Source organism: Cnephaeus nilssonii (assembly GCF_951640355.1).
Source record: "Cnephaeus nilssonii genome assembly, chromosome: 23".
Taxonomy (NCBI): domain Eukaryota; kingdom Metazoa; phylum Chordata; class Mammalia; order Chiroptera; family Vespertilionidae; genus Cnephaeus; species Cnephaeus nilssonii.
The window spans coordinates 14,102,434-14,127,288 of record NC_137094.1 but is presented as its reverse complement, the minus strand read 5'-3'; the positions used below and the strand labels follow the sequence as shown (position 1 = coordinate 14,127,288).

Genomic DNA, 24,855 nt, shown 5'->3' with positions numbered 1-24,855 from the left:
CTGGACTCCCCCGGCTCCTCACACTGTCCTGTCCACTCTCTCCACATTCCCACCCCCCTACTTGAGTCCTCATTCCTTCCCGGCCTCCGTGGCGCCACCATCTGCCTGGTCTCAGCTGCGGGGTCCAGGAAGAGCAGCCCTCCCCCCCCCCCCCCCCGCAATAGCTCGATCCTTTTGCAGCTTTCTTGCTCCAAAAGGGAGGGGACGCTTGAGTAGCAGCCACAATGGGGACGCCCGTGTGTCCAGGACCTGCAGGCAGCCTCGAGGGTTGAGGGCAGCCAGAAGCCAGGGCGCTGGGACCTTACGGTCCTGCCACCAACCGCAAGAACCCGGATTCTGACGACAGCCTGAGGGAGCGCAGGCGTGGCTCCCGCCCCAGCCTGGCTGACACCTGGACGGAGGCCTGCGAGGCCCCAGAGGCCCCGTGACGCTGTGCCCGCCTCCTGCCTCACGGAATCTGTGAGTCACACATGTGTTTGTTTTTAAGGCTGGGGACGGAGCCTTATTTTTGGAACCGTAGGCCCTCTGTCCCGCAGGCCCAGGGAACAGGAGTGTCTTCGTTATGAGCTGGTGACCCGGCCAGGTCAGATCCAGGCCTCCAGACTCCTACCCAGGGTTCCCTTCGGGCTGCCTCTGTCTGCCGTGCCCTGTCCCCACGCCCCCATGAGGGAGGCCAGGCCCCTGGTGGGACAGGAATCAAGAGTGACCCCTGGCCCTCGCTGGTGTGGCTCAGCGGATAGAGTGTCAGCCTGCAAACTGAAAGGTCCCAGGTTCGATTCCCGGTCAGGGCACATGCTCAGTTTGTGGGCTCCATCCCCAGTGGGGGTTGCAGGAGGCAGCTGATCCATGATTCTCTCTCATCATGGATGTTTCTCTCTCTCTCTCTCTCCCTCTCCCTTCCTCTCTGAAATAAATAAAAAACATATTTAAAAACACACACACACACACAGAGTGACCTCTAGGTTTGGAGGCCTGGCTGGGTGTGGGGTGGAGCCACACTGAGCCGGAGCGGGTAGGCTGGAAGGGCAGGTGGGAGCAGTTCGGGTGCCCAGCGGAGGCTCAGGCCGCAGTCATCAGGAATGAATGGCCGGCGCAGCCATGAGCCTGGGCAGGGTCTCTTAGGAGGATCAAGAAGCAGTTCTTCCCGGGACCTGTTAGCCAGGCTGCTGGCGGGGCTCGGAGAGCTGGCGGGACGCCCTTCCTACAGGAGTGGGTGAAGGGAGGGCACCCGCAGGGGCAGACACAGGGCAAATCCCCCAGACCGCCGATCCCTCCGCAAACACGGCCCCGTCCCGAATGTGGATTCCCCCTGGGTGCAAGCGTCCTGCCGGGGAAATAAGCGGACAATCAACCAGAAGAGAGCGGATGTGGATTGGGGCTTTTCCTGAGGGCGACCAGCGGCCTCACCCTTTGTCATGCAGAGGGAGGAGTCCTGCTGCCCGGGCTGTGCATCTGGGGGAGTCTGGCCTCTGCAGGTTGGATTGGGCCTGGAGGTCAGAGGTCGGGAGGTCATCCCCAAGCTCGATCTGCAGTGCTGGAGAGGAACAGCGGAGTGGGGAGAGGTGAAGGTCTCCGCCCGACCGAGGGCCTAACCTTGGACTTGGAGTTGAGGACATGGTGGGAGATGGGTTGTAGGGGTGGAGATCCTGCCCCTAAAGGCAAGGGTTTGACCCCCCACCAGAGTCCAGGCTGCCAGGGGAGGGCCACAAGGAAGGGTGAGGTCAGAGGTCATCTCCCAGACTCCATGGGTGGGGAGGAGCTGAAACTGGGCCCGGGCTCAGAGTCAGAGGGGACGCCGAGGTTGGGGACTGCTGGGTTATAGAGCCCAGCATCTGGGGCCTCCAGGGTGGCACGTGTCGCCTTCCCAGCCAGGGCCAGACACTGCTGTGGGGGCTCCAGAGACGCCCCGAGGCCCAGCCCCAGGAGCCCTGGGCTGCCCCAAACCTGCACCCATCGCCCCCTGACCCCAAGCCCATGTGGCTCCTTGGAGTCTGCAGAGCCGCCCCTGGGAGGGCCTCCCGGATCTCCCCGGGCAGCCGGGCCTCTGGCATCAGCGGGCGGCCCTTCCCGGGCTCCCTGGGCTCCCTGGGCTCCCGGGGGTGGGGGCAGGGAGGAGTAAGGACCCCCGTGTCCGTCCATCCAGTGCCTTCCTGGCATGAGCGAGTCCTGGGCTCAGTCTTGGCGGTGCCATTCGCAGGACAGTCCTTGATCCTCCCTCTGCTAGTCGGTGGGGTGGGGCGGTGGGCGCGGCCCAGATGCTGAGAAGAGGGCCTGGGAGGGGGCCTTGGCATGCAGATAGGAGTGATGCTGATGGGGTGCGGACCCTGGCCCTCTTCTAACCCTCACACTGAGCGCAGGGGCGTGTTATTAGCACCCCATCTCCCAGGATAAGGAAGCCCAGGCCCAGGCAGGTGATGAACTTGTCCAAGGTCACTGGCCAGGATGGGCCCCCTCCCCTCCTGCTCTCGTTATCAGTCCGTGACCTTGGGCAAGGGCCCGAAGAGCTCTGAGCTCCTTTGTCAAATGTCAACATTGTCTTCCTCTGAGGGTGGAGGGGAGCGGGAAGGGGAAAGGGGAGGGGGGGGGGGAGGACGCTGTGGGGCCACCTGAAGCGGGTTGGTTAGGGTACCCTGGGGCCCCCCGCCTTTCCCTGGGGTCCCCACACTGCTCTTGAGCTTCCTTCCTCTTTGTCTCCAGGTGTGAACCCAGGACACATCGGAGAGGCCACATCATCAGTCAATATTTGCTGAATTAATTGAAAAGAAAAGGAGGCAGGAAGTGGAGCTTATGGAGGTGAACGGCTTTTAGAAAATCCCTTTTCCAGGATGGATTTAGGGGGAGGGGCTGGTGGAGGTGGGTATTTTTCTCTTTCTTTTTACTTAAATTATTTTTTAAAAAATCCTCACCCGAGGATATGTTTTTTAAAATTGATTTCAGATCCCTGACCAGTTTGGCTCAGTGGACAGAGCGTCGGCCTGAGGACTGAGAGGTCCCGGGTTCGATTCCAGTTGGGGGCATGTACCTTGGTTGAGGGCACATCCCCAGTAGGGGGTGTGCAGGAGGCAGCTGCTCGATGTTTCTCTCTCATCGATGTTTCTAACTCTCTATCCCTCACCCTTCCTCTCTGTAAAAAATCAATAAAATATATTTTAAAAAAAATAAAATTGATTTTAGAGATGGGGGGGAGAGAGAGAGAGAGAAACATTGACTGGTTGCCTCCTGTTGGTGCCTCACCTGGGGATTGAACCTGCGAACTAATTATAAAAATAACTAAGAAGCACTGCTCACTCAGAATTTAAAAGGCGCCCTAACCGGTGTGGCTCAGTGGATAGAGCGTCGGCCTGCGGACTGAAGGGTCCCAGGTTCGATTCCGGTCAAGGGCATGTACCTTGGTTGCGGGCACATCCCCAGTAGGGGGTGTGCAGGAGGCAGCTGATCGATGTTTCTCTCTCATCGATGTTTCTAACTCTCTATCCCTCTCCCTTCCTCTCTGTAAAAAAAAAATAATAATAAAAAAAATATATATATTTAAAAAAAAGAGAATTTAAAAGGCGAAACATCGTCAAAGTTACTAACCATGTGCAAGACTCCTCTTTCTAGAGCACCTACTGTGTGTCAGACACGTTCCTGGTGCAAAAAGCACCTTATCCCCATCTCATAGGAGACATCTCCTATTGCAGATGGTGGCAGACTCCTCCAAGGTCACACAGCTAGCCGGCGGCACAGCCCGGGCGGAGCCCAGGACTCACTCTTGCCCGGAAGGGGCTGGAGGGACGGAAACAAGGGTCCCTGTCCCCCGCCCTCTCGGGCTCCGGGGAGCCCCAGGCCAGGCTGCTCTGGGAGGCCAGGGAGGCTCTCCCAGGGCTATGTGTGGAGACTCCAAGGAGCAACCAGGGACCCCCAGGCCTGGGGTCAGGGAGGCTGATGGGGGAAGGCTGGCTCTTGAGGCATCTGCCCCTGGCTGCAAAGGGGACCTGTGCCACCCTGGGGACCCCCCAGATGCGGGGCTCTAACCCAAAAGCAGACGTGCCTTCGTCAACCTCACAGCTGCCTTTGATCTGAACCCCGGCCCTGGTCCTATTTGTCCCCCACCCACCCATGGAGTCTGCAGGGTGACCTCTGACCCCACATCCCTCATGGCCTCACCCGGCAGCCTGCACCCTGGTTGGGGTCAAATCGCGGCCTGTTAGGAGCAGGAGGGCAATGGTGGACATGACCCTCTCCTCACCTGCAGGCAGAGCGCCCCCAGGCTGGGCTCAGGGCCTGGTCCAAATTGGTCCTCAACTAGGGCCCCTCATGACTTTGCCCCCCATGACTTTGCCTCCCTTTCCTCCCTCAGGATGGAAGATCTGATTCCAGGGCCCATGGACCACCTCCAGCCACCAGACGTGGGCGAGTTGGGCCAGACACAGGTGGGGGTGGAGGCAGGGTGGGGGTGGGTGGGTGGGAGGTTGGGGAGCCGCCCCTCCTTCTGCATGACAAAGCCTGGGGCTCCCTCCCGCCGGGCCACACTGTGAAGAGCCTCCCAATCCACAGTCCTTCCTCCTTTTAGCCTCCAGCGAGGGCGGCCAACTTTAGCAAATAAAAACACACAACTCCCAGGAAAATTTCCATTTCCGATAAACGACGAGTAATGTGCTCCTGTCAGGACGTCCCACACGGTGTCCTGTATTTTACTTAGTCACCCGCCCCTGGCTCTCCACCCAGGTGCTTTATTTCCCCAGGAAAACTGTTCCTCTGGCCTCAATCCACATTCAGGCCCAGGAAGCCGGGGGACGGGCCCCCTGCCCCCACCCGGACCCCCCACCTGCACAGAGGGTACTAGGCCCAGCTTCAGGGGCCGGGCAGGGCCTGGCTGGAGATAGCTCGGGGGAGTGGAAAGGGCTGGACAGCTGAAGACTTGACTTGGTGCATCCATCACGAACTGTGTGGCCCTGGGGAGGTTGTGCCCTCGCTGAACCTCGTTTTCCTGGGCTCAAACATTGTATAAGGGGGTGCATTGCCCCCCTGCCCACGGGAGGTACCATGTAGAGCCTTTCCACTCTGACATCTAGGCCCACAAAGAGCCAGGAAGAGGGAGAGGACGCGGCTCCTTAGTGGACAAAACCCCAATGGCGCCCGCGCCCCCCCGACAATGGGAATCACTGGGTTTCCTGTCCATGGGCAGCCCGGCATCCCAGCTGCCCCCAGGCGCCCCCTGGCACTCGGCCCTGCAGGCAGGTGGGTCCTCAGGGAGCCCTGGCATTGCAGCAAGGAACGGGCTCCAAGTCCACACACCAGGGACCCCCGCTCCGTCCCTGGGAGACGGGGTGAAGCAGAGAATGAGGTGCCCACCTCTTCTCCAGGGCACAGACGGCCTTTGTGCCCTTTCTAGACAGCCCCTCCTCAAGCCCAGGGCCCTGTCTGGCTGATGAGCTCCCAGGAGGGCGAGGGGTGTGACCTCCCTCCCTCCCTCCCTCTCACCACCCAGCCCAGCCCAGGGCTGGCTATAAAGCTGGCCCAGCCCGGCCCTCAGCACGCCCAGCTGGGACCCTCCCGGAGCCTCATCAGGGGACACAGCCGCTCTCCTCCTCCTCCCAAGTGGCACCATGCGGGCCCTGTGGCTGTGCTGGGCGCTGTGGGCGCTGCCCCTGGCCCGCCCCGGGGCGGCCGTGACCGAGGAGCAGATCCTGGGCAGCCTGCTGCAGCAGCTGCAACTGCGCGAGGTGCCCGCGCCGGACCGGAGGGACGCGGAGCGGCCGGTGCCCCCTGCCCACGTGCGGGCCCAGTACGTGGCCCTGCTGCAGCGCGGCCACGGCGTCCCCTCCCGCGGGAAGCGGTTCAGCCAGAACTTGCGAGGTGAGGCCCTCCCTGCACCCTGGCCGGTTGTGGGAAGGGGTGGGGGTGGGAGGAGAGACTGGATGTGCCCATCTGGGGGGCCAGGGACCTGCTCCCCGGCCAGGTGGGGTGGTGGGGAGAGGAGGAGGCCGGGCACGAACACCTCAGCTCCTGTTGCCAACCTGGAGTCTCGGGTGCTGGGGACGGGGTGCCCGGTGCCTCTGCTGTACGTGACCCCATGTACCTCTGGGCTCAGGCGTCTGGGAAAGCTGTTCATAGGCCCCTAGCTCCTCTTCTGCTTTGGGGGACATTTCACCGAAGAGGAGAAGGAGGATGAACTCAGGGCTCTCCCCCGGCCCCGTAGGAAGAGCCAGGTCCAGCTGGTACCAGATTCCACTGCCCGGGTCCTCTGCCTCCCACGCCCATCCCTCCTCACCCGTCCTGGTGCCGCCACCTCTGCCTGGGAAGGCTGCCTGTCCACGTTCACTCTGCCCATGGAGGGCGGGGCCGCTAGCAAATAAGCCCCAATGCAAATGATTGTCCGAAATCAATAAAAATATTGAAAAATCTGTTTTTATTGATTGTTAGAGAGGAAGGAAGGCATAGAGAGAGAGAAACATCAACGAGAGAGAAACTTCATCATCGGCTGCCTCCTGCATGCCCCTCCTGGGTATCCAGCCCGCAACCCAGGCCTGTGCCCTGACGGGGAGTCGAACCCTGACCTCCTGGATCATGGGTCAATGCGCAGCCACGGAGCCCCACCGGCCGGACCGGGAATATTTTTAAGGTGGAGGTGCCCTCTTCTGCACCTGGCCCCCTCGTTTCCCAGGGCCCGGGTTCTCCCTGTGCATGACTGGGGAGACCCTGCCCCAGGCTCAGCCCTGCCCCCTCAGAGGCCCCGCTGACCCCGCTGCTGTCCCCAGAGGTGGCTGGCAGGTTCCTGGTGTCCGAGGCCTCCACGCAGCTGCTGGTGTTCAGCATGGAGCGGCGGCTGCCCCCCAACAGCGAGCTGGTGCAGGCCGTGCTGCGCCTCTTCCGGGAGCCGGTCCCCAAGGCCGCGCTCCGCAGGCACGAGCGGCTGTCCCCTCGCAGCGACCTGGCCCGGGTCACCGTCGAGTGGCTGCACGTGCGGGCCGACGGCTCCAACCGCACCGCCCTCATCGACTCCAGGTGGGGGGTGCCCGGGGGTGCTGGGAGGGGAGGGCAGGAGGGGGCGAGGGGGTCTGTCTCAGGGAGAGGGATGGGAGGCCGGGGTCGGGGGAGAGGCCTCCCCGGTCCCCGCCCCTCAGCGCCCGGTCCCCCCTGGCGTCGCAGGCTGGTGTCCGTCCACGAGAGCGGCTGGAAGGCCTTCGACGTGACCGAGGCCGTGACCTTCTGGCAGCAGCTGAGCCGGCCCCGGGAGCCCCTGCTGCTGCAGGTGTCGGTGCAGCGGGAGCACCTGGGCCCGCTGGCCTCCAGTGCCCACAGGCTGGTGCGCTTTGCCCCCCGGGGGCCCCCGGACGGCGCGCAGGGCGAGCCCCAGCTGGAGCTGCACACCCTGGACCTCGGGCACTTCGGGTGAGCGCTGCGGGCTAAGGGTGACCCTGATGGACACGGCGAATAGGGAATTACACCGCCATTGAAATGGGCATCTTTCCTCTGGCGCCACGGGAATGGATGAGTGTGTAACGTTTCTCCTTTGAATCTCAGGAGCAGTAGCACCTGATTATCTCTATTTTGGTTATTTCCAGTTATCCATCTTGTCACACACATCCGGCTTTTTTATTATATATATATATATATATATATATATATATATATATATATATATATATATATTTTAAATATATTTTATTGATTTTTTACAGAGAGGAAGAGAGATGGATAGAGTTAGAAACATTGATGAGAGAGAAACATCCATCAGCTGCCTCCTGCACACCCCCTACTGGGGACGTGCCCGCAACCAAGGTACATGCCCTTGACCGGAATCGAACCTGGGACCTTTCAGTCCGCAGGCCGACGCTCTATCCACTGAGCCAAACCGGTTTCGGCTTATATATTTTTTTAATTGATTTTTTTACAGAGAGGAAGGGAGAGGGATAGAGTTAGAAACATCGATCAGCTGCCTCTTGCACACCTCCTACTGGGGATGTGCCCGCAACCCAGGTACATGCCCTTGACCGGAATCGAACCTGGGACCCTTCAGTCCGCAGGCCGATGCTCTATCCACTGAGCCATACCGGTCAGGGCCACATCCAGCTTTTTGAACATCATGAGAGATGGATCACACGTCTCCCTCCCAGATGCCCCACTGGGCCCTGCCCTGGGTCCCCTGACCCTCAGCCCTCCCAACTGACCTCTGACCCCGCCTCTCCTTGCCCCCACAGAGCTCAGGGCAATTGTGACCCCGAGGCACCCGTGACCGCGGGCACCCGCTGCTGCCGCCAGGAGACGTACATTGACCTGCAGGGGATGAAGTGGGCGGAGAACTGGGTGCTGGAGCCCCCGGGCTTCCTGGCCTATGAGTGTGTGGGCGCCTGCCAGCAGCCCCCGGAGACCCTGACCTCCAAGTGGCCGTTCCTGGGGCCGCGGCAGTGCATCGCCTCGGAGACGACCTCGCTGCCTGTGATCGTGAGCGTCCCGGAGGGCGGCAGGCCCCGCGTCCAGGTGGTCAGCCTGCCCAACATGCGGGTGCAGAAGTGCAGCTGCGCCTCGGACGGGGCGCCCGTGCCGAGGAGGCTGGAGCCGTAGGCGCTGGGCACGGCCACGTGGGGCTTGACTTGTGTGCCTCGGAAGTGTACTGGGTGCCAGGAGAGAGGGGGGGCTGCGGATGGGCAAATGCTCTGTGCTGTCTGCTGAGCTCTGAATTTGCTTCCTCCGACCAGTCAGCTCACCTCCTACTATCCACTCCCCAGGAACAAGACTCCCTGGTCACCGGGCAGCCCATCCAGGCTTCTCGCTCCTTCGTATTATCCGCTGCACTAGATCCTAAGCACTTACCTGGGTAGGTTCTGTCCTCTAAGAGCCAATTTGTCATTGGGCTGAGCTCTGGTATGGGCTAGAGACCCAGCTGCCACTCTGGGCTTCAAACCGAGGCTCAGGTATAGGTTGTGCATTCTCATCTCAGACACGGAGGGCATTTTGCAAGAAAGAAAAAACGCATCTTATTCTGCATTTTTAATATTTTACCAAGAAGCCTGCCCGTGGTTGAGGAAACAAAATGTTCTAGAGGGGCAAGGTTAACGTGATTAGAAAGACGTGGTCAAGGTCTCCGTTCAGAAGGACAGGAAGCTCGAGTTGAAATGCATTCGGATTCTAGGGCCCCGTCCGCTTGGAACTGAAGCAGAAACGTGTCCTTGTTGTCGACCTGTTGACTCGTTTCAAGCCGACTTGCGATCAAATAAGGACATCTGATCCTCAGGACCACCGTAATGTGGGTCACACAGTAAATGTTGGGGCAGGTAAGGGGAGCAAGTGTTGAAACTGTTAGAAACCACACGTTAGAATGCCAGGATTACAGGGGCACGGACCACCTTGGATTCCTGGCTAGTCTGCACCGCTCCTGTAAGCCGTACATTCGACACCCTCTAAACCGCCATCTCCTTCTCGGTCAAGTGAGAAAACCCCTGCCTGCCATACATTTACTGGAGCGTTTAGGAAATAATAATGTTTTTTTTACAAGCACTCCACACCTTGCGTGACACGTAACAGGGTCTAAGGGTACCTGAACTCACACTCGGACCCAATTGGGACTCCTGTTGATTTTGAAATAAACGTAACCCCCTGAAAATCGGATTTAGAAGCCCCTTCCCTCTCTGAAGGCAAAGATCCTAACTTTTTCTTTGTGTCAGTGGCTTCTAAGTGCTGGGTTAGAAGGAGCAATTCTTCCCAGGGGGCGCCGTGGAGGCCGGAAGGAATGAGGACGGGCGGGTAGGGGTGTGGGCATGTGAAGAGAGTGGACAGGTCAGTCTGAGGAGCTGGGGGAGTCCAGGGGGCCACCCCAGGAACCCGCTGGAGGCCAGATGGGGGGCCTTGTCAGCAGGAGGCAGCAGCAGGAGAGGGGAGATGGCAGGCGTTGGTACCCAGGGACAAGGGCTGAGCCCAAGGGCAAACTGGGAAAAGGTTGGTAACGGGTTTGGGGGGGCGGGGAGAAGGAGTAAGCCCGATGGGACAGAAAGAAACTGTCAGAGACACCGGGGGAGACCCCCCTGAACCCCCCTCGAACTACAGGCTGGTGCTAGGGTCCTGGGCAGGGAGGTAAGAAGAGGTTTGGCACCCCAATAAAGGGTGAGAGCCTAGGAATGGAGCGGAGGGCAGGGACCCCGCAGAGCGGCGCACGTGTGCGTGAGGAGTTACCGATTCGGTGCTGGAAGGACCTGGGAGGACGCTTGGGTCCAGCCCCCGGTCTGGCAGGTGCGGAAACCGAGGCCCGAGAAGGAGCGCAGTTTGCGCGTCCTCATGGAGCCGGGCCCCGCGTCCTGCGCCCTGCGTCCCGCCGGGTGCACACCCCGCGCCCCCCGCCCGCTTACCGTCCAGTTGGGAGGAAGCACCCCGTTACCCAGCCCGGGAGACAGGCGGCGCTCAGCGAGCTGGGCCGGATCGGTGACCCCGGTGGCCCGGGCAGTACCGCGCGGCTTCCGTTTGCGGCTGCACCGAGGACCCTCCCTCGGGGCGCTCTCGGCGGCGCGGGGAGCCGCGGCCTTTCGCAGCGACACCGATGGCCGCCGACTGAGGGGAGCGGAGGTGCTGAGCGCAGCCGAGAGCCCCCCGCTCCGGGGCGGCCTAGGCGCCGTCTAGGAAATCGAGTGCAAAACGGGGGCGACCACCAACGTGGGCGAAGGCTCCCTCGGCGCCGCCTCCGCGCGGCGCGACCACCTGTGCGCGGCCGGGGCTCCCCGAGGTGCGGGGATCGGGCCGCGCAGGGAGGGCGCTGAGCAGCGGAATTAGCCCTGGCGACGGCGCCCTCGGCCCCTGGACGGGAGCTGGCGGGGCGCAGGGCGAGCACGGCGGAGGGAGCGCGGCCCGCGCGCAGGTGGCGGCCCCGGGACGCCCGCCCGCCCGCCCGCCCCGCGGCGGCTGCAAATTGGGCGAGCAGGCGCCGCTCTGCGCATGTGCGGCGGCCGGAGTTTCACTTTGTAACTTTCAGGCGCTCGGGACGCGCCGCGCCGCGCCGGCCAGGGGGGCGGACGGCTCCCTCCTCCCTCCTCCCTCCGGGCGCCGCGCTGCGCCCCCGCCGCAGGTAACGTGGGAAGGGGCCGCCGCGCCGGGGGTGTCGCCCTCGCCCCCCCGGACCTGCGGGACCTGGCTCGGCGCCGGGTGCCACGCAAGTGTCAGGTTTCGGGGCGCGGCCCTCGGACCCCGCAGCCCCCAGGCCCGAGCAGGGGGACGGGGGGCGGGGAGGGTGGGTGGGCGCAGAGGGTCAGCCCGGGCCCCGCAGCCGCGCGCTCCTCCCGACCACCCGGCTGCGTCCCCCGCCCTCCCTCTCCGAGGTCTGGCTCCACGCCTCCCCCTCCCCCTCCCCCTCCCCCAGGCCTCCCGGACTTCGGGGATTTGTCAGCGGGAAGCCGACCTCCCCGCCAAACCGGGAGCGCAGCCTGGAGCCCGTCCTCCTGGCACCGCGCGCGGCGGGCCTGGGGAGGGCCGGTGCCTGCGTCCCCCGCGCCGGGAGGCTCGGTCTGCCCCTCGGTGACCGCTCCCTGCAGTCCCGGCGGCGTCCGTCCCGCGGAGGAGGCGGGAGGCTGGGGAGGGACGGGGAGAGAGGAGAACTCCGCTCAGCAGACGGGCGCCCCGGCCCCTGGGCGGCCTCCATCTTTCAGCCCAGGCAGTGCCCACAGGGGTAGGAGTCCACCTGGTGGTTGACCAGGTCACCTGGGAGCTTCCTCCTTCCCTGAAGTTGTGCGGCTGAGTCCCGGCCCTTGGAGGGCAGCCGGTGGGTCCTGCGCACCAGGCCCGGGCGCAGTGGGTGCAGTGGGCGCAGTGGGCGCCAGGGGCCCTCCCGGGCCCTGCAGGGTGACAGGCTCCCACTGGGGCTCAGGAAAGACTCCGGGGCAGGGGCATCCCTTACAGTTTTTCCCTCTCCCTCCACAAGCCCCACTGTCTTTCTCTCCTTTCCCCTCCTGGGACACCTGGCCGAGTCCTGAAGTGGATGAGACGGAGCCCAGGCCCTTTCCCCTCGCCCATCCCCTTGTTTGTGTAGAGCTGGGACAAAGGTCTCTCCGCTGTTCACTGGGCTCTACCAGGGAACACATCCGTGGGGTCCTGCGGCTTCCCACTCGCTGGAGGGGGTCCTAAAAGCTCTTGCTGGCCGGTGTGGCTCAGGGGTTGAGCATGGACCTGGGAACCAGGAGGTCAGGGTTGGATTCCGGATCAGGGCACCTGCCCCAGGTTGCAGGCTCTGTCCCCAGTGGGGGGGCGTGCAGGAGGCTGCTGGTCAATGCTTCTCTCATCCTTGATGCTGCTCTCTCTCCCTCTGTCACTTCCTCTCCGGAATATGGAGAGAGCAAACGGCTTTGAAGTGTTCCCAGGGCTGGGCCCTGGGCTGTGTGCTTTATGGCTTCATGGGCATTGTCTCCGGTGTGTGCCTGCAAATGCCAGGCGCACTGCCTCTCGTGACTGGGCCAGGGTTGACGAGTGTGTGTGTGTGTGTGTGTGTGTGTGTGTGCTGGGTCCTGTTTGGTGGCCCTTAGAAGTTGGTGTTTACTTTGTAACCTTCCTCTGTGGCAGAAGGGCTCCGGCCGCTTGTAGCCCCGCGATCATTGTAACAAAACCTGAAAATGTGGTGACTGGGTGATGCTGAGAAGACACTGAATTCGTGCAGAGCCTTCTTTGGAGAGCCAGTGATGCGTACATGCCTCCTGCCTCATTCTGCTGGTATTTCTGGAAGAAATAGAGACCTTCAGGGGAAGTGTGCCCCGGGGTCGGTCCTTGCTGCCAGGTCAGGTGGGCAAGCGGGTTAGCCTTGGTGGCTGACTTTTTCTTTCTTTCTTTTATTTTTGTTTAAAATATATTTTATTGATTTTTTACAGAGAGGAAGGGAGAGGGAGAGAGCGTTAGAAACATCGATGAGAGAGAAACATCGATCAGCTGCCTCCTGCACACCCCCTACTGGGGATGAGCCCGCAACCAAGGTACATGCCCTTGGCCGGAATCGAACCTGGGACCCTTGAGTCTGCAGGCCGACGCTCTGCCCACTGAGCCAACCCGGCCAGGGCCTGGTGGCTGACTTTCTTCGGCAAGTTTGAGAACAGCTGTTGGACTCGGCCCTCTGTCCCACTGGCCACAACCAGATTCTGGGGGGCACGTGGGCTGAACTTGGAGTTGGGGGCGGGAGTCACCGGCTGCCCACCTGGCTCAGCGGGAATTCTTGGATCTCCTCCGCTCAGGGTCTTGGCTAGGAATGAGCCGAGGGGGCATGGGTAAGCGCTAGGCATTGGCATACACGTGTCAAACAAATATCAGATAACTGAATATTGCGAAGGTCGCGGCCAGGCAGGGCTCCTGTGGCCACAGGGCCTACTCGCTGGCTCGGCCCCTGCCCAGAAGGGTCAGTGTTTCAGCTCCTGAGCCAGCTCCCTCCTGATCTCTGCCCCCTGAGTCCCCTCTCCCCCCGCACCTCGTCAGCCCCGCCTGGAGGGGCCGTGATGTTTCAGCAGACGCTGGACTTTGTGTGTGTGCGCGCCGGGCAGGACAGGCTACAGCTGAGCTGAAGGCCGGAGACTGAGGGCCTCACAGCTGTGCGCTCAGTGGCGTCACCTGGAGGGGCTTGCGGGATGGCTCTGGCCCAGGCCCCAGCCCCCAGCCCCCAGCCCCAGGCCGGCGGTATTGGCTGGCTGACCTCCGGGCCCTTCTTATCAAGGGATCCTGTTTGGCAAGAGGAAACGGACAGGGAGGCATGACCGGGGCTGAAGGGAGAAGGGGAACCGCAGTGCCTTCCTCCTTTGGGGCCTCTGCTCCCCTAAAGCTCAGCATGCAGCAGCCTTGGTGCGGGCTGTCCCCCGCCCCGCCCGGCCCCGCCGCCCCGCCCCGCGGCGCCCCGCTCCTCGGGAACAGTGCTCCCTCTGTGAGCATTTCACGAGGATGTTCTTTTCGTACCATTTCACTTTCAAGCCTTCCTTGTCCGGTCTGCCCTGTCCCTGGCAGCAGCCACCCGTGGGGCTCCCAGGGCTTCCGGGGAGGGGGGCAGACCACGGCCCTGGCCCCTGCAGGGCCTCCAGCCACAGGAGAGGAGGGTGAGGCTGGAGCCCCCGCGGTGCTGGGGGAGGCGGGAGGAGCCGGGTGGTCCAGAGGAGCCGGCCCGGAACCAGTTCTGGGAGAGGCCAGGGCAGGAGGGCGCCCATGGGGAGGACAGAGGGTCCCTGTGAGCGTTTGAGATCAGAGACCCCGGGGCAGGCGCGTGGGGGGGGGGGCGGGGGGCGGGGCGAGTGTCCGCGGGGCCCAGGCCAGAGCTGGGCCGGGAGAGGCAGCTTCTCATGCCGGCTGTCTGTGTTCCTCCAGGAAAACCCGCACAGGCTGGTGCCCCGGGCCCTGCGGGCAGGAGACCCTGCGGGAGATGAGTGGCGGCCTGAGAGCCAGCTCCAGCTGAGGGCCTCTCCGAGGGGCTCATCCCCAGGCCGTGCCCCCCCCCCCCCCCTGGTGTCCGGTGAGTGTGGGGCCAGGAGGCGGGCGGGCGCTGGCTGGGTGTTCCGTTGGGCTGGTGCCACTGGGTGGGGTGTGAGGGAGGGGAGCCAAGACCATCTGTCTCCCAGAGCAGCTCTCATGCCTCTGCCCCGTCCATGGTTCTGGCACCACGCCCTCCGGCTCTTACAGGGGAGAGGCCCCCCCCCCCCCGTGACTTGAACCTGCCCCCCCGCCCCCCCCCACACACACACCCTGCCTGCACTTCTGGTCCCCAGGGTCAGAACTGGGAATCACCCACAAGCCACCAGCACTACCAGGGTCCAGACTTCTGTTTGGGTCCCCTGTGCCTTTTCTTCCCGTCCCAAGTCCCAAGATCGGGGTCCCTGCGGCAGGTGGAGAGACCAGCCCGAGCAGCGGCCCCTGGGAATGTGGTTTAACCAGCTTTGGGGAGGGGAGCGGGGAGTGGAGGAAGCAGGTGCTGAGCATGTCCCTGCTCCTCGGCCACAGCCGGCGTGGACAGGAGGCCGGACGCGGGCACTGGCTCTGGGGCCGCCGGGGTCAGGGACAGACACTGGGGCTTTTCATGAGCTTCGCCCCCGGGGGTACCAGGAGCCAGGGAGGCAGAGGCCGGCCGCCCGCCTGGGGCTGTTCATGCTTGCTTTGCACATGTCAGCCCTTTCCCTTAGACCAAAGGTCCTCAGCGGGGCAGGGGGCAGAGGGCGGAGCTGGGAGGGCTCGGTGGGTGACTGGGGGGTCCCTGTGGAAGTCCTGAGACTCTCTCCATATCCTCTCCCTGGACCACCCCCTCCCCTCTCTTCTCCGTTCCCACATCTGCCCTTCCGGCCTTTCATCTCTCACTGGGCTCACCAGCTTGTCTGCCAGCTGGGGCGGGAGCCTGTGAGTCAGGAGTCTGGGCCTGAGACCCGCGTCTGCCAGGACCAGCTCCTTGATCTTGGGGCAGGTGGTTCAGCCCCTGAGCCTCAGTTTCCAAGTGTGTGGAATGGGCCCGTCTCTGACATCCATGAACAGTGGGCGCAGGGGCTCCCCGTGGCTCCCATGCTTAGCAGCTGTTGCATAATTAAGGGCCCCTTCTTCCTTATTTGTCCCCCCCACCCTCTGCCCAGCCCGCACTGGTGCTCCCAGGGGCTCCCCCGGGAAGCAATGACCTTGCCAGCAGGAGTCCTGGAGGCCGGAGGCACGTGGGCACCCCCTAAGCAGGCAGACACGCAGCGCCCGTCCTTCCCTTTCGTGCCGTGCTCCCCCACTCTGGGGAGGGTACCAGCTGTGTCTTGCAGGAGCCACCCGCCCCCTCCATCTGACCCCTGGGACTGTTCCCCCGATGGAGCTATTTTCCGTAGATTCTGCCCAGCACGTGGGGCCTGGTGTCTCCTCTCCCCGGCCCCTTGCTGCTGGCTCCCCGTGCCTCCCCCCCCCCCCCCCACCAGCCAGGAGACACCGCCGTTGGTTCTGCCAGCACTGGCTGGGGACACGATGGGAGAGCTTGAGCTCTGACCACCCGCCTGGTCCCGTTCTTCAGGGGGGACAGGCACCATGACCGACTCCCCGTTCCTGGAGCTGTGGCAGTCCAAGGCGGCGTCCACGCGGGACCGGCTGGGCATCAGGGAGCACCCCAATGACTCCTACTGCTACAACTCGGCCAAGAACAGCACCGTGCTGCAGGGCGTCCCCTTCGGCGGCGTCCCCATCGTCCTGCTCATAGACGTCAGCTGCTTCCTGGTGAGACCTTGGTGAATCATGCTTCCCTCCCCCTCCGCTGGTTATTTGTTTATTTAAACCCCACCCAGGGCCTTCTGGGAAACTCAGGGGAGGAGCCAGACCTGGCTTTCTATCCCAGCGCTGCCACTTACCCGCTCTGTGCCCTGGGGTACGTTACGTAGCTCGTCTGGGCCTCAGGCTTCTGCTCTGTAAAATGGAACTAATCATTCTTTTTAAAATATATATATATTTTTAGCCCTGGCCTGTTTGGCTCAATGGATAGAGCGTCAGCCTGGGGACTCAAGGGTCCCAGGTTCGATTCCGGTCAAGGGCATGTACCTTGGTTGCAGGCACATACCCGGTGGGGAGTGTGCAGGAGGCAGCTGATCGGTGTTTCTCTCTCGTCGGTGTTTCTAACTCTCTATCCCTCTCCCTTCCTCTCTGTAAAAAATCAATAAAATATATTTTTAAAAATAGATATATTTTTATTGATTTCAGAGGGAGAGGGAGAGGGAGATAGAAACATCAATGAGGATTGAGAGAATCATGGATCGGCTGCTTCCCGCATGTCCCACACTGGTGATGGAGCCCACAAAGTGGGCCTGTGCCCTGACCGGGAATGGAACCGTGACCTCCTGGTTTATAGGTCGACGCTCAACCATGGAGCACGCAGGCCAGGCTTGATTACCATCATTTCTGAGTTACCAGTCTGTTATTGTCCCCAAAGATTCCCCCAATTTGAAATATGCCCCCCGCTGACTCAACATGGGCAAGGTGAAATTTATTGGGGCTAAAGAGCACCTGCTTTTCACAAATGTCCATGCGATGGGTGGTCCCTCTGATGCCTTCTCCTGCCATGGAGAGGAGACATGTGACTAAGTGAGGTGTGATGGGGCAGAGGGAGAAGACACGGGCCGGCTTGGGGCCAGAGGCTAGGTGGGGGGCTGGGGGAGACGGAATTAGGGGGAGCACGAGGGCCCCAGTTCCCGAGGGAAAGAGGCAGGTACCAGACACGTGTGCAGGCACAAACACAGCCCATGGGATGGGGGTGGAGTTCTCCCTCTTTCCAGTTGGGTCCCTAGGATTAAGGTCTCAGTGTGTGCATTCGAGTCTCGCTACACTGTTGGTCCTTTGCGGGCTGATGTGCAAACAGGCATGCTACTCGTGTTGCTTTTATGGAAAAGGCTCCTTAAGTGCCCGGTCACCCATGTCTTGGCTAAAACTCGCTTGTAGATTGAGAATACTGTCATATGGACTGGTCTTGGTTGAGAGGGAAGAGTGGGCTGGAGTGAGGTGGTGGGTTTGAGGGTGCTGGGCTCATGGCGGAGGGTGGCCTGGAGCCGGAATGCAGTGTGTCAGGGAGGGGAGAGTCTGGGAGGGTCGATGGGCAGGGACCCCAGGCGGCTGGTGGGGCGGGGCGGGGGGGGGGCGGGCAGGCGGGTATGTTTGGAACAGGGTAGGTTGAGAAGAGCGAGTTGCTGTCCAGGGGAGTGTGCTGGGGAGGTAGTGTTTTTTTAAAAATATATTTTTATTGATTTCAGAAAGGAAGGGAGAGGGAGGGAGAGAGAGAGAGAGAGAAACATTCATGATGAGAGAGACCTATGAACCAGGAGGTCACGGTTCAAATCCCAGTCAGGACGCATACCCGTACCCCCCAGTAGGGGGCGTGCAGGAGGCAGCCAGTCAGTGATGCTCTCTCTCCCATTCTCCCCGCTGAGGCCAGGCAGGTGGGCTTTGCCCCTCAGACCGCTGCCTCCTCTCATTACAGGCCACCCGAGGAGCTTTCACTTGGTTTCTTCTTTTTTCTTCTACTTTTAGTTTTTAATATTGGTGTTCTCCATCATACGGAGAAGATTCTGGGACTATGGACGCATTGCCCTGGTGTCGGAAGTGGGCAGGTAAGGGAGTCATATGACCTAGAATCTCAGTGTGTGTGTGTGTGTATGTGTGAGAGAGAGAGAGAGGGAGAGAGAGAGAGAGAGAGAGAGAGAGAGAGAGAGAGAGAGGGAGAGAGAGAGGGGGAGAGGGAGGGAGAGAGAGACTGGGATGGGCTGGGGGCTGCGGGGGAGAGAGGGGGAGAGGGAGACTGGGATGGGCTGGATGCTGGTAGACAGAGTGGGGGAGAGAGAGAGGGCGAGAGAGAGTGGGGGGTGGAGAGAGAGACTGGTATCGGCTGGGGGCTGGGAGAGAGAGAGACTGGGATGGGCTGGGGGCTGGGAGAGAGAGGGAGGGAGGGAGAGAAAGAGAGGTGGGGGGAGAGAGACTGGCATGGGCTGGAGGCGTGGGAAGCCCAGCAGCAGGACCCACCCACGATGCTGGAATCACATCACGTTCACCGTGTCCATCCTCCCAGCCGGTACCAGACGCCGTCTGTCTGGTCCGCGGCCCAGGCCCGCGAGGTCAGCCCCGTGGGGGAGCCGAGGCCCGCGCCCAGGTCTCCTCCAGGCCTCGGCCCGGCGGTGGCCGCCAGCCTTGCTGGCTTCGGGCTCTGGAGGACACGGTGCTCCTTCGGTTATCGGGGCTTCGGAACCAGCAGGAGGAGGACGCCCGTGTGCCGTCCCGCCCGGGATGTGTTCTCGTGCCTCTGCCGCCGTTCATTCGCTCAGGGCTGGGCTGGCTACGCAGGGCTGCAGGGCCGTGGCTGAGCGAACGGCCCCTGACCTCCTCCTGGCTTCGTGCCGGCCGATGGCCCTCACTCAGCCGGCCCCGGGCGAGCCTGCTCCACACCGCAGGCTCGGAAGGCTCTCTGCTCCCATCCCCCGGACGGATAGACGGGCACCTGAATTCCCAGCGCCAGCTGGCTGCCCCCCCCCCGCCCCCCTGCAGTCCTGGCATCAGTGGGAAGTGACTGGGAAGCGCTTGCTGGCCCAGGCTGCCCGCCCAGCGCCTGCCCTGCCATCAGCAGGCAGACCCTCCGCCCGCTCCGCAGGCTGCCCCGTGGGGAAACGTGGTCTTTGTGGGAGGGCCGAGGGGGGTGTGTGTAAATGCACCTCCTTCTCCACAGTCTCTGGCATTTGCAAAAGCCCGAGGGTGTTAGTGTTGGGGTGAGGTTGAGGGGCCCCTCGCTTCAGCTGAGTCGGAGCCTGTTGGGATATCGGATGCTTTTGGGGACATGCACCCCGAGGCGGGGCTGAATGCCACAACACAGTACAGCTCTTGGGAATCAGGGGGCCTGGCCAGCCCCCTGGCTGTGTGATCTTGGTCAGGTCCCTAAACTTTTTGGGGGTTTCCTCCTGCACTCTCTTCCCTGCAGGCTTACCGGGAAGGCCCAGTGAGAGAGAGTTCAAAGTGAGGTTCCACGGTGTCTTAGGCCGGTGGTCGGCAAACTCATTAGTCCACAGAGCCAAATATCAACAGTACAACGACTGAAATTTCTTTGGAGAGCCACATTTTTTAAATGTAAACTTCTTCTAACGCCACTTCTTCAAAATAGACTCGCCCAGGCCGTGGTATTTTGTGGAAGAGCCACACTCAAGGGGCCAAAGAGCCGCATGTGGCTCGCGAGCCGCAGTTTGCCGACCCCTGTCTTAGGCCTTTAGGAGTGGGAGGGCGGAGCCAGGAGTAGGGAAACAGAAGCAAAAAATGCAAACAGTTCACAGTGCACGGGTGTTCTTGCATGTTACTCAGAAGAAGGGATCTGACTAAAATGCCACGATATAAAATCCCGGAGTTCAGCCCTGGCTGGTTTGGCTCAGTGGATAGAGCGTCGGCCTGTGGACTGAAGAGTCCCAGGTTTGATTCTGGTCAAGGGCACATGCCCTGGTTGCAGGCTTGATCCCCAGCAGGGGGTGTGCAGGAGGCAGCCGATCAATGATTCTCTCTCATCATGGATGTTTCTATCTCTTTCTCTCTCTCTCTCTCTCCCTTCCTCTTTGAAATCAATAAAACTATATTAAAATGCCAGAGTTTAGCAACTTTAAAATGCACGTTTTGGCCTTTTCTTGTCTCTGAAATCGGAAGGCAGCTTATCATCATTGGTAGTTATAGTTTCATTGATAGCATTTTTTTCATTCTTCGTGGTTCATAATTATGACCCTGACCCCAGTGGTGTCTTAGAGTTGATAAAATACAGTGTTTATGCCAAGGGTTGTCTGCTCTGTTGGGAAATACCTTGCAAACAGGCCACATTTAAAAAATATATATATATATTTTGTTAATTTTTTACAGAGAGGAGGGGAGAGAGGGATAGAGAGTTAGAAACATCAATGAGAAACATCTATCAGCCGCCTCCTGCACACCTCCTACTGGGGATGTGCCTGCAACCAAGGTACATGCCCTTGACCGGAATCGAACCTGGGACCCTTGAGTCCGCAGGCCGATGCTCCATCCACTGAGCCAAACCAGCCAGGGCAACAGGCCACATTTTGAAGTCACTTAGGTAAACCAGTCCTCGTGCTGGGAGCCAAGGGTGTCGTGACCCACGTTACAGCCACGCATCGCCGTGTTCTGTCTCGCGCCCCTAGGCGTGGCTATTGCCCGTGTCTGTGTTTCTCACAGGGCGAGTTAGGCTTTGCCCCGGTCATTGAGGGCTAGCAGCTTTGGCCCTGAGCTCTGTGAGGCAGCCAGATCCTGGGAATGAGTTTTCAGATTTTTAAAAAGAAATTATTTTCCCTTTTGTGCTTCTAGTGAGTCCAGGTTCCAGAGACTGTCATCGTCGTCTTCCTCTCAAGGGCCACATGATTTTGAAAGTGATCTGGTCAGTGTCTCAGGGAAGGCTGTGCCTGTGGCTGTGGCCGGCGGGGCGCGGGGCGGGCAGGGGAGGCCGGCGGCGATGAATCGGCGGGGCGAGGGCAGCGATGCTCCTGTCCCCGTGGCAAGTGGGGGTCAGAGCTCTTCTCCGCACTGACAGTCACCTGGACTTGGTACATACCACGTGGCGGGGGAGGTGGGGGTGCAGCTGGGGGACCCAGGATTGTGAGATTTGGTTGCCTCTCAGAGGGCTACAGGATCCGCATGTGGTCCTAGCACGCGTCTCTGTTACCATGCTTACGGCTTTGTGTGACAGTCAGTTATCAATATTATTTTTTAAGAAAAATGTTTTTATTAATTTTGAGAGAGAGAGAGAGAGAGGGAGAGAGAAACATTGATGTGAGATCAGCTGCCTCCTGTACGCACCCGACTGGGGATTGAGCCCGCAACCCAGGCATGTGCCCTGACTGGCAGTCGAACCGGCAACCTTCCGGCGCATGGGATGATGCTCATCCAACTGAGTCACATCGGCCAGGGCCGGTTAATGGTTGACTTGCCTGCTAGTCTGTGGGCCACATGTGAGCAGGGGCCTTGTCTCACCCAGTGCTGTGCCCCATCACCTGACACCCAGTAGGAGCTGTTTAGTCATTGTCAAGTGAATGATGAACAAATGCTTGTCTTCCAACAAAGACAAGTCATGCTGGGTAACCGTCCCGCTTCAGGGAGTATCCGCGGACGATCAGACCTGCAGACACCTTTTCCTTCTCTACGTCCCCCTCCACGCTCTTGTCCCACGTCTTGCTCGGCCGTTTTGAAACAAACAGGAACCCACCGCCGTTTCTCCAGAGCGGGCCTGAGGTTTCATCAGCTGTTGATTCAAGTTTCATGATTTGACCCCGGAACCTGTGTAACCCCACAGATTGTCAAATTTGAGCGGGTTTTGCAAGAATTCCAAGCCTGCACCCCAGCTGGCTTGGCTCAGTGAATAGAGCGTCGGCCTGTGAACTGAACGGTTCTGGGTTCGATTCCAGTCAGGTGGTATGTGCCCGGGGTTGCAGGCTCCATCCCCAGGGTGGGGAGTGCAAGAGGCAGCTGATCAATGATTCTCTCTCATCATTGATGTTTCTCTCGCTCTCCCTCTTCCTTCCTCTCTGAAATCATTTATAAAAAAGAAAGGAAGGAAGGAAGAATTCCAAGCCTGTAGTGCATATTGGGCAGGATTGGGAGCATGCGGACTCTGTCACGTTCGGGACAAGGGGTAGCTTGCTGAATTTGGGGCAGAAGTGCTGTTTTTATACAGAAGAAGGTTAGCTCGTTATTAATGTCAAAGACGATGGTTATATCTGCTCCCAAAGACAGACACGCTCGAAGCTAATTCCCGATCTCTTTGTTTCCAGGGATGCTGCCCCTGGCTCACTGCGATCTTCCGTCTGAAGTGAGTACAGCATGGGCAGGTGTGTGTGTGCGTGTGTGTGTGTGCGTGTGTGCGTGTGTGTGTGTCTGAGTGACCAATCTGGAGGAAAGGGCCCAGAGGCCTGACCTTGAAAGAGGGCCTCTTAGGTACTTCCTTCAGTTCAGGTTCAAAGCCGTACGTGGGGGCTGTGGGATCGGGGCACCTGGTCTTCTCACCCCACACTAACGTGGGACCCAGTGTTTTGAGAGACGAGAGACGCAGAGGGAGAGGCAGCAGGTTCCTCTGCCCGGGAGCTGGGGGTGGGGCTAAGAGGTCAGGCTCTGGAGTTCTCCTCCTAGCTCCTCTGTTGCAAGCTACGTGATAGTAAAAGTTATGCAACTTTTAAAAAATACATGTATTTTTATTGATTTCAGAGAGGAAGGGAGAGAAGGAAAGAGGGATAGAAACATCCATGATGAGAGAGAACCATGGATCGGTTGCCTCCTGCACGCCCCCCACTGGGGATGGAGCCCGCAACCCAGGCATGGGCCCTGATCGGAACCGAACCCGGGACCCTTCAGTCCGCAGACCGATGCTCTATCCGCTGAGCCACACCGGCGATGGCCAGCAGCTTTTCCGTACCTCTGTTTCCTTCTGTGCTAAGAAACGGGGATGAAATTAGAACCTCCCTGGAGGGAAGGCCAGGAGGGGTTAAAGGAGACCCTTCGTGCGAGGCCCCGAGGGCCGGCCCGGGGCTGCTGCTCATCACAGTCCCCTGCCTGTGTCTTGAGCAGCGATGACCAGATCATGGAGTGGTGCGGGGAGGACGCCATCCACTACCTGTCCTTCCAGAGACACATCATCTTCCTGCTGGCGGTGGTCAGCTTCTCGTCCCTGTGCGTCATCCTGCCCGTCAACCTCTCGGGCAACCTGCTGGGTAACTGTTCTTCTTTTTTTAAATATATTTTATTGATGTCAGAGAGGAAGGGAGAGGGAGAGAGAGAGAAACATCAATGACAGAGAATCATGGATCGGCTGCCTCCTGCACGCCCCCTACTGGGGATCGAGCCTATAACCCGGGCATGTGCCCTGACCGGGAATCGAACTGGAGACCCTTCAGTCTGTAGGCCGAAGCTCTATCCACTGAGCAAAACCGGCCAGGGCGTAACTATTCTTTTTTAAAGATATTTTTATTGATGTCAGAGAGAAAGGGAGAGGGAGAGAGAGAAACATCCATGATGACAGAGAATCATGGATCGGCTACCTCCAGCACGCCCCCTGTTGGGGATCGAGCCCACAACCTGGGCATGTGCCCTGACCGGGAATTGAACCCTGACCTCCTGGTTCATAGGTCAACGCTCAACCCCTGAGCCATGCCGGCCGGGCTGTCTTCTTCATCTGCGTGGGGCGCAGGCCTCGGGAAAGGGGCTCACTGTGGGGGAGCCACGCTCACGCTCAGATGTGAGAAAGGCTCGGTGGCTTTCTGGACTTTTCCATCTGATTAAAAATCCAGAGAAGAATCCACCCCAAACCCAATATCCACTTGTGGTTCTGAGTAGGAGGAGGAAAAAACCCCAAGATTTATAGAATCGGGGGCTCCCGAGCGAGTTTGACATCTCCCTGCCCCCCCTCAGCGTCAAAACCAGAGCCCGGAGTTCTATTTCCAAGCGTCCGCCGGAAGCTAGCTCCCCAAATGCCACCACGACCTCACTCCTTGCGCCCCGGGACTCCCCGCCCTGGTTCTGGGAACAGCTGAGGGTGGGTCCAGACTTCCCAAGAAATGTCACCAAAACCTCACAGCCCGACGAAGGCAGGTTGTGACTCGACCCCCGTGACGGGTTGAGAAGTTGCCGGGGAGCCTCGGGGGCTAAAGCAGAGCCTTGTCGGGGTGACTCTGGGAAGACTGGACGGCTCTGTGCCCCGGCCCCTTCCTCCGAGCCGCACTCCCCGAGGCTGGCTGGGGCGGCCCTGGCGCTGAGTCCCTGTGCTTCTCCGCAGAGAAAGACGCCTACAGTTTTGGGAGGACGACGATAGCAAACCTACAGACCGAGTGAGTGGGGGTGGACGGGTCTGAGGGTGCCGATGGGCGAGGCCAGGGAGAGGGCGGGATCTGGAGCCCAGCGCCCGGCGAGAGGGGGCCCCACGTGGGCGGACTGATGCCCCGAGGCCCCCTTGCAGCCAGCGTGTGGCTGGGCTCTGGGCACGGACACCCCGTTAGCAGCTGCTGTTTTGAGGGGCTGTAGGAAACCAGGGGGGGCCCCTGCGTCTAGGGCTCATTTGCCAGGAAGGGGCTTTAAGGGGGGGCTGGCCCCCCAGCCTCATAAAGTAGCCCAGGCCTTGCGCCCCCGCCCTGCCTGGGGTCCCCCTCTCTCCTCCCCCCTCCCCCCCGCTGATCGCAGGCGGTGTCCCCGCAGCAACGACCTGCTCTGGCTGCACACCGTCTTCGCCGTCATCTACCTGTTCCTCACCCTGGGCTTCATGCGGCACCACACCCAGTCCATCAAGTACAAGGATGAGAGCCTGGTGAGTGCGGCTGGGGTGGGGGTGGGGTGGGCGGGGGCTGGGGAGGGGGCGCCGAGAGGAATGGCACCCCCTGCTCGGTCCCCTGGCAGGACAGCGGGGAGCGTCAGGAGGGTCCTCTGGAC

At 60.7% G+C, this 24,855-nt stretch overlaps 2 protein-coding genes across 6 annotated transcripts in view; both read left to right on the top strand.

Annotated features, from left to right (window-relative positions):
* Positions 1–5,588: 5,588 nt before the first annotated feature.
* Positions 5,589–8,838, top strand: LOC307094495 (left-right determination factor 1-like; the record flags this gene model as incomplete). Its single annotated transcript, XM_079763380.1, has 4 exons — positions 5,589–5,838; positions 6,741–6,987; positions 7,132–7,374; positions 8,184–8,838. 4 exons carry the CDS (start codon positions 5,589–5,591, stop codon positions 8,545–8,547), a joined length of 1,104 nt encoding a protein of 367 aa, XP_079619506.1. The 3' UTR covers positions 8,548–8,838.
* An 866-nt stretch (positions 8,839–9,704) lies between these two features.
* TMEM63A (transmembrane protein 63A) overlaps positions 9,705–24,855 on the top strand; it is a 30,985-nt gene continuing 15,834 nt past the window's right edge. The window contains exons 1-9 of one of the 5 annotated variants that reach the window (XM_079763366.1): positions 9,705–9,918; positions 14,290–14,434; positions 15,950–16,149; positions 17,947–18,026; positions 20,755–20,824; positions 22,215–22,252; positions 23,005–23,147; positions 24,209–24,260; positions 24,625–24,733. In XM_079763366.1, the coding sequence (XP_079619492.1) occupies positions 9,862–9,918; positions 14,290–14,434; positions 15,950–16,149; positions 17,947–18,026; positions 20,755–20,824; positions 22,215–22,252; positions 23,005–23,147; positions 24,209–24,260; positions 24,625–24,733 (894 nt within the window). In that variant the 5' untranslated portion in view covers positions 9,705–9,861. Of the gene's footprint in view, positions 9,919–10,892; positions 11,036–13,911; positions 14,025–14,130; positions 14,153–14,289; positions 14,435–15,949; positions 16,150–17,946; positions 18,027–20,754; positions 20,825–22,214; positions 22,253–23,004; positions 23,148–24,208; positions 24,261–24,624; positions 24,734–24,855 lie in introns of those variants that run through there. The other 4 variants (XM_079763368.1, XM_079763369.1, XM_079763370.1 and 1 more) reach the window with 4 other exon arrangements.